At 34.8% G+C, this 22,088-nt stretch overlaps 1 protein-coding gene across 3 annotated transcripts in view; it reads left to right on the forward strand.

Annotated features, from left to right (window-relative positions):
- LOC123532655 (pyridoxine-5'-phosphate oxidase-like) overlaps nt 1-22,088 on the forward strand; it is a 61,566-nt gene that overhangs the window by 17,547 nt on the left and 21,931 nt on the right. For all 3 annotated transcript variants that reach the window (XM_045314175.2, XM_045314177.2, XM_045314176.2), the window contains exons 2-3: nt 605-761; nt 19,815-19,914. In XM_045314175.2, the coding sequence (XP_045170110.2) occupies nt 605-761; nt 19,815-19,914 (257 nt within the window). The remainder of the gene's footprint in view (nt 1-604; nt 762-19,814; nt 19,915-22,088) is intronic.

Genomic DNA, 22,088 nt, shown 5'->3' on the forward strand with positions numbered 1-22,088 from the left:
TGGTTATGACCAGCAGATGACCCCTAAAGATTTGAGGTCAGCAGGGCCAGGTCAAGGTCACAGTGCCCGGAACACTTTAAACGGGGTTTTTGGACAACAATTCACAACGCTTGGGACTAGGATCATGAAATTTAATAGGGAGGTTGGTCATGACCAGCAGATGACCCCTAATTATTGGGTTCCAAGGTCAAGGTTTATTAAACCTTTTCCGGACAATAACTTGAGAACGCTTGGGCCGAGGATCATGAAACATTATAGAGCAGATGACCTCTATTGATTTTGAGGTCAGTAGGTCTAAGGTCAAGCAAGTTCAGCTTTGACATTGGCTTAGTTCTGTGACAAGGCCATATTGTGGGGGTATAATTCGTCACTCCAGTGACAACTCTAGTTGTTATTGTCGAATAAATATATATCTAAATATATAATATTTATTATCATTACAGTCCTCTTGCCAGTAGAGTCTAGAAGGTAGAACACACTGCCCATGCAAATAAATATGTTGCCATGGATAGACGAAGGTCGGCTCAAGTAGCAACATTTTAAACTCTACCGAAGCAACCTATGAAACAAATATGCAGCTTATCCATTGCTCTGTATTTTTCAGGTATGAGACAACCCTATCATAGGACGGATTCCACGTTTGATGTGATAGATCTTGCTAGTAAAGATCCTATGAAACAATTTGAAGCATGGTTTGAAGACACCTGTAAAGATAAACTAGTACAAGAACCAAATGCCATGGCACTGGCAACAGCCTCAAGGTTTTTGATTTCTTTTTTTGTTAAACCTCTTTCTTGAAACTATAGTTTTCAACCTTTGAGTTATAAAGGGAAGTTGTTAGGGCTGTAACGAGTATCCGAGTACTCGGATATTCACGAGTTTGACCAAAAGTTCGAGTACGGATATTTGTCATTGTCAAGATCGTTGGATTGCCATCTTTTTAGCCCACCATCATCAGATGGTGGGCTATTCAAATCACTCTGCGTCCGTGGTCCGTCGTCCTTCCGTCCATCCGTCCGTCAGTCCGTCCGTCCTTCCGTCCGTTAACAATTTCTCGTTATGCATCTCCTCAGAAACTAAGGTGGATTTTGACCAAACTTTGTCAGAATGATGTATTGATTTCCCTAGTTGTGTCCCCCCGAAAATCAGGGCTGGTTCAACAATTTTTAGTGAGTTATGGCCCTTTGTTTATTTCTATAATTTACATAGATTTTATTTGGGAAAAACTTTGAAAATTTCTTGTCCAAAACCACAGAGCCTAGGGCTTTGATATTAAGTATGAAGCACCATCTAGTGGTCCTTACCCAAATTTATTCAAAATTTTTTCCTTGGGGTCTAATAATGGCCCGCCCCGGGGGTCCATGGTTTATATAGACTTTATAGGGAAAAACTTTGAAAAACCTCTTGTTCAAAACCACAGGGCCTAGGGCTTTGATTTTTTTGTATATGAAATCATCTAGTGGTCTTCTACTAAGATTGTTCAAATTATCCCCCCAGGGTCAAATTTTGGCCCCGCCCCAGGGGTCACAGGGTTTACATAGACTTATATAGGGAAAAAATTTGAAAATCTTCTTGTCCAAACCACAAGCCCCAGGGCTTTGGCATTTGTAATGTTTGCATCATCAAGTGGTTCTCTACCAAGTTTGTTCAAATTATCCCCCAGGGTCAAATATGGCCCCGTCCATGGGGGACACATGGGCATATAGACTTTATAGGGAAAATATTTTAAAATCTTCTTGTCAATAACCTACAACATTCAAATTTGGACCACATGTTTTGGTTTTGAGTGGCAAGATGAACCTTGACATGAGTTGACCTTGATTTTGACCTAGTGACCTACTTTCACCATTTCTGTAGCTACAGCCTTCAAATTTGGACCACATGCTTTGTTTTGTGCACTGAAAAGAACTTTGACCTTGACATTGAAACCCAGTGACCTCTTTTACATTTTTGAAGGTACAGCTTCAAAATTTTGGGCCACATGCATAGTTTCATGTCCGAAATGGAATTTGACCTTGATTTTGACCTACTGACCTACTTTCACATTTCTCAAAACTACAGCCTTCAAATTTGGACCACATGCATAGTTTTGTGTACCGAAACAAACTTTGACCTTTACATTGACCTAGTGCCCTACTTTCACTTTTTGAAGGTTCAGGCTTCAAAGTTGGAACCATTTCATAGTTCTGTGTTCCGAAATAAAATTTGACCTTGATTTTGACCTAGTGACCTACTTTCACATTTCTCGAGCTACAGCCTTCAAATTTGGACCACTTGCATAGTTTTGTGTACCGAAATGAACTTTGACCTTAAGATTGACCTAGTGAACTACTATCAAAATTTCTGTAGCTACAGGCTTCAAATTTAGACCACATGCATAGGATTGTGTACCGAAACAAAAATTGGGCCTTGACATTAACCTAGTGACCTACTTTCACATTTTTGAAAGTACAGGCTTTAAATTTGGACCACATGCATAAATTTGTGTTCTGAAGTGTAATTTGACCTTGATTTTGACCTAGTGACTACTTTCACATTTCGTCCCTTTAAATTGATCTAGTGACCTACTTTCACATTCTCAAGCTACAGCTTTCGAATTTGGGACCACATGCACAGTGTTGTGTTACGGGAAAAGAAATTTGACCTTGAGGTAGTCAGTAAGTCTTTAAATTTGGAACACTCAAAATGGCACATTGGTGGGCGCCAAAATCACTCTGTGATCTCTTGTTTTTAATACATGCAATATGTATAAATTTTATCAATAAACAAATTAAAGCCCCATTAAACGTCTTTAATGATTTTTTTTGCACATCTTAGACGATTACACGCTGTCAGATTCTAACGGATGTAAACAAATGTCTTAGGGTAGAGTTAACATCGGTCTTATATTCGAAACTAAAATTAAAATGAAATCTGTCAAAACAGTGAATAAACATTTACATTTAAGTAATTAAATTCAATAAAAAATTAGATACGAAATCCCTGTCCAAAAAAAATAAAATTTCTTATCAAAAAAAACGGAACTGTTACTAAATATTGTGATATTAATGACCGACGGTCATATCGTTCATCTGCAAGAATGGCCGAATATTACAGAAGTCCACCTGCGAAACCTGACTTTAATTAATGAGAAAAACATTAAACATAGGTCAAAACTATTAAACTGAGCACCATGAGAACTGCAAAGTTTAGATTCCATAAAGAAAATAGTACAAAAATAACAGGCTTGCATTTCTGCATCATTATAAGTTGTTGCTGATAATCCGTGGTTCGATCTGTGAATTGTCAGCCCCGACTCGCGGATCGGATCGGATCGCCACTTGTCTGACGATCCACAGCCCTAGTTTTAACATAAAACAGAGATATATAATGCAAATTTTGAAAAAGAAAAACCTAAAAGACATTGAACATAATACAGTCAGATGAAATAAATAAAAATATACATAAGAATAAAATTATATAAACCCTATCGGAATTTGTGCAAAATCCTCTGAAAACTGGAATCCTCTGAAAACCAGACTCTTGAATTAGTCCAGACAGAGTTTTTACTGTACTTTCCTACTGATCGTTTCTACAACCACTTTGTGTTCTTTAGCAGCACTGAGCATGTAGGACTAACATGTTACTGATCTTTACTTAGGCACTTGGTTTGTACAGGCTATTGTACAGTGTTTTTGGATGTAATATATACTGTTAACATTTAGAAATGCATCACTTGGTCTACAGTCAATATTTTTATGCCCCCAGCATCTACTGATGCGGAAGGCATATAGTAATTGTCCTGTCGTCCGTCCATACGAGGTTAACCAAATGGGACCGTTTCGTCTAGCATCAATACCCCTTACTAGAATGACTTGCTACTAATGCAGATGTAACCTGTGACCATTCCTCATCTTCAGACATCACCTGACCTCAGTTTGACCTTGACCTCATTTTGGACTTAGGTTGCTTTATAGGGCCATCTCTTTGTTAACCAAATGGGACCCTTTCGTCTAGCTATCAATACCCCTTACAAGAATGAATTTTATACTAATACAGATGTAAACTGTTTTCCATTCCTCATCTTCAACATCAAATGACCTCAGTTTTACCCTTTACCTCATTTTGGACTTAGGTGCAAAATCTGTCGACAAGGATGCCACTGGGGGCATCAAGCGTTTATTGAACGCAGCTCCTTGTTTTAACCTGATAATTGACAAGAAAACTGCACTTACTTGATTTTTAGCTCAACTATTCGAAGAATAGTCTAGCTATTCTACTCACCCTGGTGTCGTTGTCAGCGTCACACCTTGGTTAAAGTTTTGCATGCAATTACATATGGCTATTACTTAAAGGCATATAGATTTGAAACTTATTTTTTCTTTTTCTAGGTCAATTACCCACCTCACTGGGTCAAGTCCCATAACTCTGACATGTATTTTGAGCAAATTATGCCCCCTTTTGGACTTAGAAAATCCTGGTTAAAGTTTTACATGCAAGTTACTATCTCCAAAACTAATGCAGATATTGAGTTAAAACTTCACATGTGTCTTCAGGGTTATAAAGCTAGTTGATTGCATCAAGTCCCATAACTTTGACCTGCATTTTGGCCAATTTATGCCCCCTTTTGGACTTAGAAAGTCCTGGTTAATGTTTTGCGTGCAAGTACATACAGCTATTACTTAAAGGCATATAGATTTGAAACTTATTTTTTCTTTTTCTAGATCAATTATCAACCTCACTGGGTCAAGTCCCATAACTCTGACATGTATTTTGGGCATATTATGCCCCCTTTTTGACTTAGAAAATCCGGGTTAAAGTTTTACATGCAAGTTATTATCTCCAAAACTAATGCAGATATTGAATTGAAACTACACACACAGGTGCCTTCGGGGTTATAAAACTAGTTGATTGCATCTAGTCCCATAACTCTGACATGCATTTCGGTCAAATTATGTCCCCTTTTGAACTTAAACTTCTGGTTAAAGTTTTGCATGCAAGTTACTCTCCAAAACTAATGCAGATACTGGATTGAAACTCATTATATATTTTAATATTTAGGGTAATATTTTCCTGCTTCTGGGACAATAATTTGAATAGTCGAACATTGGCTGTCTTACGAACAGCTCTTGTTTTAGGGAGGGTTTGGTATTGGATGATGGTCAGATTTCTATGCGATTTTACAATACTACTACACAAACTCCAAACATACATGTACATTGTACAAGGAAAGTATGAAAAAATTTACATTTCTAGATGTACTGATCATATGTTTGCATTGTTACAAAGTTTGCAAAAACAAAATAGGCTGTTGCTGGATTAAAGATCAAAATTTATGTAAGAACAGTCCCTAGAAGTCAATAAATACTGAGTTATTTTGGTAAATATAGAGTTGCAAGGTATAAGAAACAAAGTTCAGAACAGCCTCAGTAGCCTTGTGGTAGAGCACCTGCTTTGATAGCAGGAGGTTATGGGTTTGCTGCCGGGCTGTGTCATACCAAAGATGTGACCAGTAGCAGCCCTTGCTTGCCACTTTGCAATTAAAAGGAAACTGGCTACTTTTCTCCTAGACCCTACCTGTATACCATCAGACATGAGGTGTCGAGATGGGTTAGTTTAAGTTGTTCCATAATCAATCCCAAATAATTTTTTTTTAAAATTAAATTTTTTTTAGCTCACTGTCCAAAGTGACAGTGTGGGCTTTTTAAAGCGCGCCGTGCCCGTCGCGTGGCCGTCCGTGCGTCCGTCGGCGTCCGGCGCCCCGTGCGTAAATTTTGCTTGTGCCTCTCTGGGGCACTTTTTTTCTGGGACTTTATAAAAGGGGTCTGAATGTTCATTTGATGATATCTGGGTCAATTCGAACGGGGTCACCTGCGGTTAAAAACAGGTCAGTAGGTTAAAAAAAAAAAAACCTTTGCCCCTCTCTAAGACCATATTTTTAAATGGTCTTCATGAAAGTTGAAATTTCCCACCTTGAGATATCTAGATAAAGTTTTGAAAGTGGGTCACGTGCCGTAAAAAACAGGTCAGTAGGTAAAAAAAAATAAAAAAAACCTTGTCCCTCCTAGGGGCCATATTTCTAATGGCTTCATAAAATTGGTCAAATGTTCACCTTATGATACTAGTAAATTTCAAACTGGGTAACCGCGGTCAAAAACTGGTCAGTAGGTCAAAAAATAGAAAAACGTTGTACCTTTTAGGGCGAATTTTTATGGGATCTGATAAAATTTGGGTTAAATGTTATCTTAAAGATATCGGGCAGGTTTAAAACGGGGGTCAATGGGTTAAAAACGGTCAGTGGGTCAAATAATAAAAAAATTTTGTGACCTCTCAGAGGCCATTTTTTTTTATGGGATCTGTATGAAATTGGTCTGAATGTTCATTTTTATGATATCTAGGTCAATTCAAAAACTGGGTCAACTGCGGTCAAAAAATTGGTCAAGCTATAAAAATAGAAAAAACCTTTGACCCTTTAGGTCCATACTTTTAATGGAGCTTCATAAAAATTTGTCAGGATGTTCCTTAGATGAATCTAGTTCATTTTGAAAGTGGACCTGCCTTAAAAAAACTAGGTAGTAGGCAAATAATAGAAAAAACCTTGTGCCCTCTTTAGAGTCCTACTTTTAAATGGATCTTCAGAAAATTAGTAGGATTTTTCACTTAGATGATATCTCGTTCAAATTTGAAAATGGGTCACTTGCCTTTAAAAAACTAGGTCAGTAGGTCAAAAAAATAGAAAAGCCTTGGACCTCTCTAGAACCCAAAACTTTTCGAGGATTTTATGAAAATAGCAGATGCACCTTGTTGATGTCTAGTTCTTTTTGAACTGGGGTCATGTGCCGTCAAAACTTAGGTCATTAGGGCACTAATAGAAAAAACCATGTGACCTCTTAGGGGCGATATTTGTCAGGGGATCTGTATGAAAGTTGGCTATATATTCTTGAGAATCTAGGTCAATTTCGCAATTGGTAACTGTGGTCAAAAACTAGGTCATGGGTCTAAAAATAAAAAAAACCTTTATGACCTCCAGAAGCCTTTTTTTTTCAATGGATTTTCACGATATTGGTCAGAATTTTCCCTTTTTGATGATATCTAGTCGGGTTCGAAATTGGGTCATCGCGTTCAAAAACTAGTAGTAGGTCAAAAAAACAGAAAAACCCTTTTGACCCCCGGGGGCCCAAATTCTTTTTCAAGGGAATTTCCTAAAAAAATTGGTCAGAATTTTAAACCTTGATGAGTTTTTTATCTTTTAGGTTTTCCAGTTGGAGGGGATCTTGATCTGTGCCCGAGGAAAAAAAAAAAAACATTATTTTTAAAATTTCTGCTTGTGGCAGAAAAATTTTTTTTTTAAAACGCAAAAATTCTGCAAAAACAGAATTTGTACCCTTTCCAAATTATTGATTGCATTATTAACAAACAATTTTTTTTATTGGTTTTGCAGGCTCAGCGTAGGGGAAGTGCCAGGTAAAAAAAAGATTTGTTTAATTCTGTGGTTAAATAATTTTTTTGCTATCAGTAGTCCTTTCTATTAAAAATTTTTCAAATAAAAGAAAAAATTCGGATCTGATCCTTTAAAATAAACACACATTTTTTTTAAAAAATTACCAATTTTGGGAAAAGGACCTCTTCCAGGGAGAACACTTCCTGGTTGAACATGGTTTCACTTTATGTTTTGCTTTATTTTTTTCATATCTGAAATTTCTTTGAAAGAGTTTTATGATATACTTTAAGTGAACATATTTTTTATATTAAAAAAATTTTCCTGGATTGTAAAAGTAAGTTCCGTAAACATGCTTGTAAAGGGACTTTTTGACCCCTTGAGCATTTGTTGAATTTTTTCATAAAAGTTGCTCAAAAATGTTTGTTTGATCTGGGCTCAGTTAAAAAAAATTGTCATGGTAGCCCGCTAAGCGTTCGGGGAACATTATGGTGTTTTTTTTAATGAAGATGTGCAACAAATGTGTGATTACTTTTAACAGTTTTCAGTTTTCCAACATGACCAAAATTTAAATGCCCGAGTGAAGAGATTTAAAACCCAAAGCTGAAGAGCGAGTGTTTTGAGTTACAGCACTCAGTCATTGAGCTCTTCCCAAATTAATTTGGAATGAAATATTGTCTTTTTTAAAATTTTTAAAAATTATATCTTTTCTTTTGAATAAAAAAGACATTGTGTCTGAAAATCTTAGTCCCCACCTTGATTCTGGGGGGAATTGGCAGTTACTTGCGGAGAACAGGTTTGTACTGGTACAGAATCCAGGAACACTATTGGGTTTTAACCCGCCCCTTTTCATGATAAAATCTGGAAAAAACGCGTTAAACCCAAAAAAAACAAAAACAAATTTTTTGCTAAGTATAACTTGTCATAAATCTTATTTTTGACTAACAACTTTTTTTTTTCTTCTAGTAAAACTTGAGCCTTCTAAAAATTTTTCTGAAAAATTTCTTTGTGACAATTTATTTTGTTTTTTAATTTATTGTGTTATTGGGGTAAAAAAATGATTGACGAAAGTAAAAATAGTGATTGAAACATACGATAGTGGGAGATAAGTGGTAAGACTATTCTAGTTTTGGAGGAGGTGACTTTTAAGGGGACTTCAGGTGTTGATTGAGAGAGCATAGATAGGGGACTTCCAGGAGTGAGGTAATATAATTTAAATGCAAACAGAAATATTTTTTTTTTTCCAGGACCCATTTCTAATTTTTGTTTAATAAAAGGGGTCAGTGCTGAGAAGAAAATGGAGGGTAAAGTTAAGTGGTAGTTTGTCTTTTTAAACATGTACAAGCTTGTTTTTAGTCTTCTGATAGTTATATCCTTTGGACCACAGCTTGAGACCAAAAATTTTGGGTAAGATCAAGGTCACTTTTACTGAACCCAATTTTTTTATAGTTTATAGCTAGATGATATTTCATTTTTCCTGTAAAGGTTGTACTTAGCTTACGATTTGTATATGGTTTCCCAAACCCTTTTCTTGTGTGAGGCAACGGGAGCCCAAGCTTAAAAATAATTATTCTGAAAAAGTTGAAACATTTCTCCCACTTACAAAAAATTTTTCGTAAATATTTGTTTATTGAGAAATGTCTTACTATATTTCTATTACATTTGTACTTAGGATGAAAAATTTAAAAAAGAAGTCGGTACCCAAAGCCGGGAAGGCTAAAAAGCTACATGAAAGAGAAAAGACAACGATAGGGGGTTGCTTTGGGGTTAGGTAATGAACCCCAAAAGTTTTAAAAAACATTGAGTCCTTAAGTTGTATGTTAGCTTTATTTCACTTACAACGATTTCTTCAAAAATTTAGTCTAAACTTTTTTACTGATTTTTAGGGTTAAAAGTGTTGTGAATTTTTTTGGGAATGTACAAGTGTTCTGTAATTTTTTTGGGAACCCAAAAATTTTTAAAGTTTTTAAATTTGATTTACTTTTTCAGGTTTTGGGTTGAGTTGAATGGGTAAACCGTGCAGTACACGTTTGGGGGTGGGGGAGATCCACAGGCCCATGGGGCCTGTGCCAAATGTCGCTCGGTCGGGCCATCGGGTAGGGGTACAGATAGGTCTTTGGTCTATCTGTGCGGGGCCGGGGAAGCAAGGGGGGTTATCCCCGCCTTTGAGCCCTCTGGGCCTCTGCGCTGGAACTTGAAAATTTGATTGATATTGTTTTGACGGGGCATGGAAAGCAATGGGGGTCGATGCCCCCTTTCTGGCCCTCTGGCCTCTGCGGAACTTTGATTGTTGATACTGATTGTGAACTTGAGATTGATTGATGTTTTTGCTTGATGATTTGCTGTGTTTTAACGAATGATTTGTTGTGATTTGCCAAAATGATATATTTGAGACTTAACAAGCTGTATGCAAAATTTTTCTAGGGGCATCCAAGTGACTTGCATGAAAAACCCAAAAGGAAACTGATAAAATCTCCAGTTTTTTTTACTATGTTTACATTAAATTGAATCATTGTTTGCTGTTTGTAAACCCTTTTATAGTGCTGCACCATTTTTCAATACACTCTAAAGCCAAGTTTGATGTATTTATCCGGGTCTTTCATCAAGGTGAAATATTTTCAGTGTAGGTCAGGGGCGGGGAAATGCCATTAAATGCTATGTTTTCCCTTGATTCAGCTAATTATTCAAGGTTGAATTGCAGCAAAGACTTGGTAATGTTCTTTTAGAGGGGGTTTTCATTTATAAAAAAAACTGCCAAGGCTCAAAGAAAAAATGATTTGGGAAATTTTCCTGTAAATTTGTAAATTTCAGTAAATATTTTTCATGAAAAACAGATTTCTGTTACCAAGTCTGGGTCTTCTGGTGTTTGCACAAACAGTTTGTACAATGATTTCCCTTTCCTTTATATCATTGGATCGCATTTAAATCCTCTTACTTGCTACTTATGATGGGATCAATTTTTCAGTTTTTTAAGAAGGAAGACCAAATTTTTTTTGATTCACATTCACATGTCAAAGGGGGTGCCCAGTAAATGGAGCATAAATTCTTATTTTCGTTTCACCAGTTAAAAGATTTTTTTACATAATGTATGCCTTGTATGACAGTATGTTGCGACATTACACGCAATTTGACTATGCCGACGTTTTCCCAAGTTTATTGTAACAACAAATTTTTTTAATGAACAAATGTTTGAAATCATTCAGGTTGTTACTGGCCCTGGCTTAAATGAAGGGGAAAAACTGTGACAAATAAGAGGAAAAAGAAGTCCCTGTCATCATATTCTGCGTGAAAAAAATACTTTGGCCACAAATTCGAACTGTATACTCTGAAACCCCCATACAAGTATTTCAAGATAAATGCAAAGAAGAAAATTAAGAAAAACAAATAAGAAAAAGAGCCTTCGAGAAAAATTTTAAACATAGAACTACATGCAGGAGAAAAGACAAAAGTGTGAATTTAAAAAAAAGGAAAAAAGAGTACACTTTAAATAAATTTGCGAATGCCAGACAGTCTGAAGAATATCAGAAAAAAGATAGGCGCTCATTCTCAAAGCGCAATCCCAGCAGTTGAAAATATCAGAAGAAAAAAAGACACCACGCTAAATCAATGCACAATAGCAACAGTCTGAAGTTTTCAGAAGAAGATAGACAGGGCCGTTCAATCAAAGCGCAATCCCAGACAGTCTAAAAATTTAAAGAAGAAAGTGCAGCACCGCTAAACAATGCACAATAGCAGACAGTCGAAAAATATCAGAAGAAAGATAGACAGCGCTCGTTTTAAAATCAAAGCGAAATGCCAGCAGTCTGAAGAATATCGAAAAAAGATGACAGCGCCACTTCAACAAAGGCAATGCCGACAGTCTAAAGGGAATATCAGAAGAAAGATAGACAGCACACGCCAAATAAATGCACAATAGCAGACGTCTAAAGAATACGAAAAAGTAACAGCGCTCGCTTAAATTTAAAAGCGCAATCCCAGACGTCTGAAGATTATCAGAAAAAAAGATAGACAGCGCTACTTCAATCAAAGCGCAATGCCAGACGTTGAAAAATATCAAAAGAAAGATGCAGACACGCTCAAACAAGCACAATAGCAGAAGTCTAAGAATTTAGAGAGAAAGAGAAGAAAATGAAAAATGTCGAAAAAAAGGGGGAAAGTTTGGGTAAAAAATTTTAAGCTTTGGGAAGCAAAACAAAGAAGAGAGAAACGAACAAGTGATACAAAAAACAAAGAAAATTTGAAATACAAAATAAGTCAAAGAGAAAATCAAGATCAAATCCATAAAAATTTGGGAAAGAGAAAGAATTCCCAAAACAGCAATGGAGATTAGATCAAGGTGTAAAGTGCTGAAAAGGTTTTGGGGTAGTAAAAGGAAATTTCAAAAAAAAATTTCCTTTTCATTCTCTAAGCTGAATGCTTGCAAAAAAAGAGAAGACGGTTGGGGAAAGATATTGACACTTGTTTTTCGTTTTAAGAAAGAATATCACTTGGGCCTGTATTTATGCAGTTGCTGTATAAACATGGTTCAAACACATTTAACAAAGTAAAATTTTTTGATTTGCAAGGAAAAAAGAAAAATTTTAACGGGGTGATATCAGTCGATAACAAGGAATGGGTTTGTAGAAAAAGTAAATCTGAAAAAACAGGGGGAAAAAGTCCCAAAATTGTCGTTTTAAATGGGATAAGGGGCCCAATTAACCCAAAGGGTTGGAAACTTTTCCATTAGAAAAAAAGTTTAATTGCTTTAGTATACCCCTTTTTTATGAATTTAAAGAGCCCCAGAGGTCGCCAGTTGTAATTTAAAGGAAATTTGTAAATGTACGTTGATTTTAAACCTGTTGTAAATGCTTCCCAAGACCTTTTGATGAAAAGTTACGGTACCAGAAAAATTTAAAGAAAAAAATGCTTTTAAAGTCATGGCTTTCTCTAAAAGTTAGCCCCCCAAAAAAGTATTGTTGTTTTACATTGGTTAATGAAAAAAGTGTCTTTAAAAAATGCTAATGTTGAAATTGAGAGATTGGTCAAAAGTGAACAGCAAACACTAATGAAATTTTGAATGAATTTCTTGGAGTCTAAGTAAAAATTTTTAAAGAATCCCCGTTATGAAGACTTTATCTTGTATGGCGGACCTTCTGGGGAGTATAAAAATGGGGCAAAATTACACACTTTTTGCGATTGTTTTCAAACATAAAAATCATGCTCAAATTTTAAATCGAGGATTTTGAAAATGTTTCGGTGAAATTTTTGCCCTTAAAAGTGAAGAAAAGTCAAAAAATCAAACTTCAGACAGAAGGAATAGTGAAACTGATGATTCAGTGCAGAAGAAGTCACACAGGAAAATGTTGGAAATATTGCCTTTACTAGCGATGCCAACCTGGGAAAAAAGAAACGACTTTTCCTTTGCACCAGGGGGAAAGGGCAAAAAAACCCCTTTGCATATTTCAAGACACAGATTTAAATATCTTTTTTTCCCAAGCATATTTTTTTGGTAAAGGCGTTTGAAAATGAAAGCAAGAATTGTGCCAGTAAAATTTAGTGACATTGAAAATGGGAATTAAGAAGCCAAGACAGAAGGGTGAAATTTTGTGCCAAATATTTTCTTTAAACTAAAAAAGATACAAATGAAGCAGTGAATGAAAAGCTAATCTTTTGTTAGAAAATGTCAAAAAGGTACAAGTAAAATGACAGAGCTCAAGTAATAAACTTGGTCGTTGAAAATTGTCAGAAAGTGAAGGTTACTATTTATTTAAAAACTTAGAAATCACCCGTTATTTGGGAAACTCGAAAGAAAGATGTATATGCAATGCTAAGCAATTAGGTAGCCAAAATGGGTTTATGTCATTGTCTTCTGCTGACACAAAGGATTGACTTTTTAAAATGTTAGCTACTTAAATGATAAGTACTATTTTTGATGAGCAAATTTAAGGGGAATTTCTTGGGGAAAAAAAAGATTAAATTATTCATCAGATCCGTACTTTTTTCTAGAATTTTGACCCCAGAGTAAAGATTTATTAATACGTTCTTTGAGGAGCACAAAAAACTTGGGAAATTCTGATTTTTTTATAGAGTTGAATTTCAGAGCGGGGGTTCCACACATTTTACTGATTTATGGGTAAAGAATGCACCAAAAAACAATGTGGATTTCCATTTAAAGATTGATCGCTATGTGGATCGTTTTTGACAGTTCTTTTAAATAGTCCAGCTGTTGGTTCTCTTATAAAATTTAAACTCACAAACTTCTAGAACTTGTAGAAAAGAAAGATAGAAATTTGTCGCTTTGGTTTTTCCCCTACCACCTCTTCCCAAAGGGCTATATTTTGAAACCCCTTGAAATGACAGAGACAAGTACCAAAATTATATCAACAATTTACAAAAAAAAGAATTATGAGAAAGATGGTTTCAGTATGTCATTTTACAAAATTTTTACAAATGTTGTACAAATGAGTGAGGAAGATTTAACAAAGTTTTAGAAGTTCATTGAATTTACCAAAGGGATTTTTGAAAAATAAACCGTGAAATTTTCGTGGGGAATTTATAAATGAAAATGTGTTTAAAGGTTGGAGGGGAAATGTAGACTACAGTTTGTGCTAGATCCTTATGCCTGTCAATGTATATTGTGTCATATTTTAGTAATCTCAAAAAAGGTAGAGTAATTTGTTAATGGCGCCAAGAAGCAGGAAGGGAACTTGGATATCAAAAGGCAAGTGAGCATATTTGGGAAAAGTGTTTTCAAATGCGTTTGGAAATTAGTGCTCAAGAGGCGTTTTATTTGGTCCTTCAAAAGCCCCTTTAACCCAAAAAACAAGAGAGTCGGTTTTTTAAATCATTACTCCCAAAAGAAAGGGTGCAGTTATTGAAAACCCGTGTCCCTCTTTAAAATTTGCCAGCGAATCAACAAAAAATGCAGACAATGTTATTAAAAGATACACAAAAAGGCCCCAAAGTGTTTCAGCATTATTGTTTACGGATTATGTGTCACGTTTGAAGTGTTTTTTCCGATGGGAAAAGGGACTCTGATGAAAAAAATGATGAGAAGATGATATGGAAATAACAGATGATAGGAATTAGAGGAAATTGAAACAGTTTAACTTTAAAAATGGAATCAAATCAGCGTGTAAAAAAACCAAAAATAATCAGTATGTAAGATTTAAACGCCCAAAAAAAAGTTTAAGAAAAACCCTTAAAGAAAAACTTTATTTTTCATCCGTGGGGAAAAAGAATTAAGACTTGCTGCCCGCAAATTTTAATACAACAAAGAACACTATGAGTCATTAAAAAAAAAAAAGTTGACCAAAAAGTTTATTATGAACACCAGCAGAAGAATTTGAAATTGCTAGGATTTTGGGAGAAAGAAATTGATGCATTTGATGAAATTTCTCCCGGAAAACACAGTTAAAACTGAAATGCTGAAAAAAAACTGGGAGTCAGAAAAATTTAATTTTCAATCCTGTTAGAGAGTTGAGCACAGGGAATATGAATTGGCATTGAAATTGGATGTTCTGTCGTGCTCCCCAAAAGTTACAAAAGAAAAAGTTCTTTTGACAAAAACCCAAGACTTTTTTGCAATCATTAAAATAAAGCAGAAAAATTTTCAATATTGATCCTTGGTGAAAACAAAGAGCACCCTTTTTTACCCTTTCCTCCCTGGGGGGTGTTGGGAAAGTGTTTTTTATTAAACATTTTTTCGACCCTTTTAATTAATACTTTTTCTTAAGAAGGTGAGAAAACCCGAGCATAAGAGTTCTTTTATGGCATACACGGAAAAGCTGCATTTAAAACAATGTTCAACCATTTCACAGCCCTTTAAACAAAAGTATAAACAAAACAAAACAAACATTAACATGTGATGCTTTGAATTTTTTTTTTGATCAAAATATAAGAACCCGTCGTTGTGATCATGATGAAAATCAAAGGTAAGCAATGGAATGCTAAACTTTTAAAAAAGGGGGCGCAAAATTAAAGGAAAAGAACACCATTTGGTGGTTTTTAAAAATTAATTTTTGTTGGAGACTTTTTCCCGTTGAAAACCCGTGAGTGGGGATTGGATATTTAAAGATTTTCTCACGAGCAAACAGCTCTCTCAAAAACCGTGGAAAGAAAAACTTTTTTGTATGAAAATTTAAGAATTTTGAGACAAAAAAAGGATGTTTTTAAATTTGCGAACTTTTAAACAGATAAGAAGCTTGTTGACGATGATGACAAAAATGTTTTAAAAAACGTGTGAAATAAACACAGATCACAAAAATTACCGAAGGACTCCCCATTTGTTTGCAGAAAAAATTTTTACTGATATATTCAATGAAAAAAAATTTTTTATAGTTTAAACCAGAGAAAGTTTTAATCCGTCATGTTCTGTTGCTTTTCCAAAATACAAATGAAAAACAGAAAGAAGCCTACAGAGATTGCCCAAAAGATCCAAAAAAAAAGCAATTTTAATTGTCAATTACTTGTTGTAGTTGGAATGTTTATGACAAAAAGTTTGAGACACTGAAGATGGATTAGCTATGGGGCTTCTTGTATTTTAAAACTTTAGAATACAAGCAAATAAAAAACCCAAATGTAAAAGGGTGCAGTTTTTTGACGCAAATGTGGAAAAAAACGAGGTAAAATATAAAAAAAAGGTTTTATCATACAAAATAATCAAATTGGACACCGATATTTGACATTGAAGGGCTTTTACATACAAAAAAAGACATTTGAAAGGATTTAGTTTCCTTTGCAAACCTTTGCGGGGTTTGTTCATAGGCACAAGGACTATTTAAAAGTGCTGTAATTGACTGTTTCCCACGGAAAACACGGAAAGTTCCACACCTACATTATGTTGCATTTAGTAGAGTTAAATCTTAGATAAACTACAGATTCTGAAATTTCATGAACAAACTTTACAAGTTGGTCAAAAAATAAAGACAAAAAAGGACAGGGTTACAAAAATTTGGTAGACTGGGGTTTGTTGTTCCTTTAGAAACAGTGGATTCAGTATTAAAAGTAGTTTTAATAATTGCAGGTCTCTACATAAACTTTTTTAAAGGGGTCAAATATGATTAAAATCAAAACATCACATTATTTGGTTCTTGCTGAAACACGGTTGTGCTTTTGATACGAGCTGAGTATGATATAGAGGGGTTTTACCGTACGAAATGACAGTCATCAAGTCACCGACTCAAAGACCTTCAATGGAATAGCTGTATATGTCAAAAGAATGAATTATCTTCATATTGCTTTTTAATTCAGACGTTTTGAATTCACAATTTTGAAGATTTGCAGGGAACAAGAAGTGCGATTTTTGTGTTATACAAAACCCAAATATGTCTTACAGTATCTTTCGCACACTTTTAGGATGACGTTTAAAAAAAATTAAATCTGTCAACCCTATTGTTTTTTTGGTGATTTTTAAAATTGTGTACATTAAAACAGACTTTCACAGTACTTTCAAAATTTTGGTGGTTAAAACTATAAATGAACCCAACAACTGATTATCTGACAACTTTGATCTGATTTTTTCAAAAAATGGATGTTACATTGGAACGTGGAAACCATTGGTCTGACCAAAATAATTTTTTTGCATAAAAAAATTTTAAAAAGGTAAATTAGTATTGTTTGAGTTGCTTTCCCTTTGTGTGTTTTTGAAAAAATCACCCCTTTTTATTGTCTTAAAGTGCCAGCTTCATAAAAAAAATTAAGTTGGTTGTATGGGGCTTTTGCTGGTGGGGTGGGCACCATAAAATATAAAAAAGGGGTTGTAGCCAAAATTTAAGTGACTTATTACCTCCCGTTTTTTGAATGGGGGTTTGTTCCAAATTGCATTTTTCCGTTTTGGCCGTCGATTTCTGTTAACAATTCCTATTATGCTCTGTCAGAACTACTTGAATTTTAAGTAACATTTCCCCAAATTCCTTAATACGCTTTGGGCGTTCTAAGTGAGAATAGGTCACATGTCAAAGGTCAAGTCACACACCTTTTATACGATAATTCAAACTTCTTTATTTCAATTGCACTAACTACAGATTTTTTCTAATGATTTTTTCTTTAGGGGTTTTTACTTTAACCTACAGTTGCACTTTTTTGCCCATATTTGACAGGATCTGTGGTTTTTTTTGTGGTTTTTGGTCTTTTTTTGACAAAGGTATTTGGCTTGGGGCAATTTTAAGGGGGCCAAATTTGGAAAAGGTTTCTCTCTGTAACGAAGCTTTTCATAAGACATCGAGAGGAAAAGATTCATTATCTTTTGAAGTTTTGCATTACTTTTTGGGGTCAAAAGGTAAAGTCAAAGGGGACTAGAGCAAAATTCCTGACCCGACCTGACCTCCAAAGTATGATGTAACGAAATAAATTACTGGAAACCTTTTCAAAAAATCATTTAATTGGGGGGCATAAACCCCTTGGATCTCTTGTTAAATTTGTTCAACACACATATTCATCTTGCTGTTTTTTTTTTTCAATTTTAAGCAGTCGGGGGAAAATTTTCCATTTTACAAATCAATTTTTCAAAAGTGCAAAGTTTTTATTGGTCAGTTCACTTTTTTAGTTTTTAAATTGTTTATTGCATGAACAAGCTTTATGTTCATTATGCTTTAATTTATCAACTTGGGCAGTTGTGGTATGCAACAAAAAATTTGGTTGTTCACTTTTTGTTTTTAAAGGTCTTAACAATTTCTTCACAAAAAGACCAGTCATTTTTGAAAATTGTAAGAAAAAGCAGGTGTATTTTAAAAGTATTTCATTTTTTTGTATAAAAAAAATGTATTTGGGCTTACAAAAACTTTTTACAGTTTTTGTTGTCTCTTAGTCAGTGGTTAGGTCACCAAAACCGTAAATAAAAAAAAACATTACAGAGCATATGGGAAAAAAAACAATGACCCAGTGCTTCAAACTTATATACATAAGAAAAAGATTTAAAATTAATAGGATTTTTAAAAAAATTATATATGTAAAAAATGTTATATATATCTACATATTTTTCTATCACACAAATCACATTGTGCTCTTTCATGTTAAAGTTTTTAAAGTGTGTTTGTTCATTGCTTGTGTTAATATCTGTTTCGTTAATACTGTTTTCAATTTTTTGTTTTATCAACAATTCATTGTATTTCGCATTTTAACTTACCCCCACAAGTTTTTTCCGTCAAAAGTTAAATAAGCAAATTACCTCATTTTACTGACTTTAACTTTGGGTACATGTGATTAAAATATCAACGAGCAATAAGTTGCAAAAGAAAAGGGGTTTAAACGCAAAAAATTTTTTTATTTTGTTGAATAAATTTTGGGCAATTAACATGGATAGAAAAAAAAAATCCTCTTTGACCTACTGTCAAAAAACCCGTATCACAAATAGAAACATGTTCGTTGTTTAATATACATGTTCATTGACAATTTTTTTTCTGCTTTTTTGAAAACAAAGAAGCATAGATTAATTGTTTTTTTAAAAAGGAATGTTTAAAATTTAATGTAAGTTGGAGTTGTGAGATAGTTTTGATGGTTTTTTGTTTTTACTGAGGGGGGCACTATATGCCCTTTTAAATTTTAATTTATTTTTAAAAAAAAAAATGCTTCTTAATAAGCTCGCAACATGCGGGGTAAAGGGGAAATTTTTTGTCTTTATTGGGCTTTCAGGGGTGGGAATGCCTGTGATCCTTTATCTGACCGAAAATTAAGACGCAAAGCAAAATATCCAGACAATGCCCACAACTAAAAAGATATCGGTTACTTTTTAAATAAAAAATCATAGCCCGTCCACAGAAAAATTTTAATTTGCCTTTGAAACAGGGTTTTATTGTAATGTCTATCAAAACAATCAGATGTTTAAAATTTACATACGTGGGGAGAGGGATCTTTTTTTAAAAAAAGCCAAGTGTTTAAATTAAATTTTGATAAAATGACTTTTATTAAAATACTATATTATAAAGTAAATTTTGTGGATTCATTATTCACAAAATTTTTGTCACAATGTGAGCGTTTTAAAAAAAAAAATTTTTTTAGAACTGAAAAAGTTATCTTTTTGTTTTTCCTGGCTGAAATTTTTCCCCTTGCTCAACCAAAGCAAAAGTATACTGACAATTTAAAAGGGATATTTTTCATGAACCTTTTACAGAGATGTTAAATTTCAGGGGTTGAAAAAAGGCCTACCCCGTAGTGGAATTTAAGTTTAAAAAAGTACCCGGAGGGGTTTCTTTTTTAAAAATCTACAAAAGGGGGATAGTCAAATCGCCTTTGTCCAGGGTTTGTCCTTCAGTCTGTTAAAAATTTTTTTTATGGCATCTACTCTGAAACTACTTGGTGGTTTTCAATGAAACTTAGCCACAATGAACTGGGTTGTGTTTGGACAGGTGAGCGATTCAGGACCATCATGGTCCTCTTGTTAAATACTATAATAATGATAAAATTGCTTTATATTTTAAAGGTCTGGTATCCCTTCAGTGAGAATGGTACTGTGTAAAGGTTTTTCTACAGAGGGTTTCACATTCTACACCAACTATGAGAGCAGGAAAGGGAGAGAACTGGTACATTTTTTGTTCACTTTTTTATGCCCTGGAAGTAGAAGCCCTGGAAGGCATATAATGTTTGAACTGTCTGTCTGTCATTCTGTTACACTTTCTTTTGTACTCGACTCCTCTTACACTTTTCATCCAGTTCAAATGAAACTTAGTAAACTTCATCAACATGAAGTAAACATGGACACTTGATTGGGGCTTCATGTTTGTTTTCATGGTTTGCCCCTTTTTATACGCATATTATGTGAACACGCGCTGCGGGCGGGCAGCGTCCAAAGCATTTCCGCTCTCTAAGTCGAACGGTTTTCATCCCATCTTCACCGAACTTGGTGACAATGTGGGCATAATATTTCTGCTAAGTTTGATAACCATCCAAGTCCCCCCAGGCACTTTCAGATTATGGCTCTTGAATTACTCGAAAAACTGTGAATTTAGCTTGTCCACTCTCGAAGTTGAACAGTTTTCCGATCTTCACAATATTTGTTGGCATAATATCTTGGCTAAGTTCGATAACCACCCAAATCGCCCCAGGCACTCCTGGATTATGACCCTTGAATTTACGTAACTGAATATTTAGACGGGCATATTTTATGACAGTCTGGCACTCTTGTTTGACATAGAAATTAGTTAAGTTTCACATACCATTCCATATTTTGTCTAAACTGTTTGATTATGGCTTTGAAACTTTGAACACTTGCTTATCATCATGGTCACACATTGCCATATAGTGCAAGACTTATCCAAATCCACAAATGCTGGTACATTGTTTCTCTTATCTATTCTTTTTCTTTTGTCTGAAAATCTCTCGTAATATTTGACCCTATACTTCTATCAATTCTTCAAATAGTCGAGGATGTTGTCAATATGCTCTTGTTGTTTCTAAACTGTTTTAAAGAATGCTTAATCAAGGAAAAAAGGCAATTTGGCAATGAAAATTTTCGCTTTATAATTGAGGCATTATTTACATTTGCAGGTGTTTTTTAGCTCACCTGTCACATAGTGACAAGGTGAGCTTCTGTGATCACGCAGCGTCCGTTGTCCGTGCGTGCGTTCGTCCGTCCGTCCGTAAACTTTTGCTTGTGACCACTCTAGAGGTCACATTTTTTGTGGGATCTTTATAAAAGTTGGTCAGAATGTTCATCTTGATGATATCTAGATCAAGTTTGAAACTGGGTCACGTGCCGTCAAAAACTAGGTCAGTAGGTCTAAAAATAGAAAAACCTTGTGACCTCTCTAGAGGCCATATATTTCACAAGAGCTTCATGAAAATTGGTCAGAATGTTCACCTTGATAATATCTAGGTCAAGTTCGAAACTGGGTCACGTGCCGTCAAAAACTAGGTCAGTAGGTCTAAAAATAGAAAAACCTTGTGACCTCTCTACAGGCCATATATTTTACAAGATCTTCATGAAAATTGGTCAGAACGTTCACCTTGATGATATCTAGGTCAAGTTCGAATCTGGGTCACGTGCCATCAAAAACTAGGTCAGTAGGTCAAATAATAGAAAAACCTTGTGACTTCTCTAGAGGCCATATTTTTCATGGGATCTGTATGAAATTCGGTCTGAATGTTCATTTTGATGATATCTAGGTCAAGTTCGAAACTGGGTCACGTGCGGTCAAAAACTAGGTCAGTAGATCTAATGATAGAAAAACTTTGTGACCTCTTTAGAGGCCATATATTTCATGAGATCTTCATGAAAATTGGTCAGAATGTTCACCTTGATGATATCTAGGTCAAGTTCGCAAGTGGGTCACGTGCCGTCAAAAACTAGGTCAATAGGTCAAATAATAGAAAAACCTTGTGACCTCTCTAAAGGCCATATTTTTCATGGGATCTGTATGAAAGTTGGTCTGAATGTTCATCTTGATGATATCTAGGTCAAGTTCGAAACAGGGTCATGTGCAGTCAAAAACTAGGTCAGTAGATCTAAAAATAGAAAAACCTTGTGACTTCTCTAGAGGCCATACTTTTTAATGGATCTTCATAAAAATTGGTCAGAATGTTCATCTTGATGATATCTAGGTCAAGTTGAAAAGTGGGTCACGTGCCCTCAAAAAGTAGGTCAGTAGGTCAAATAATGAAAAAACATTGTGACCTCTCTAGAGGCCATATTTTTCATGGGATCTGTATGAAAGTTGGTCTGAATGTTTATCTTGATGATATATAGGTCAAGTTTGAA

The sequence above is a fragment of the Mercenaria mercenaria genome, chromosome 11, assembly GCF_021730395.1.
Source record: "Mercenaria mercenaria strain notata chromosome 11, MADL_Memer_1, whole genome shotgun sequence".
Taxonomy (NCBI): Eukaryota; Metazoa; Mollusca; class Bivalvia; order Venerida; family Veneridae; genus Mercenaria; species Mercenaria mercenaria.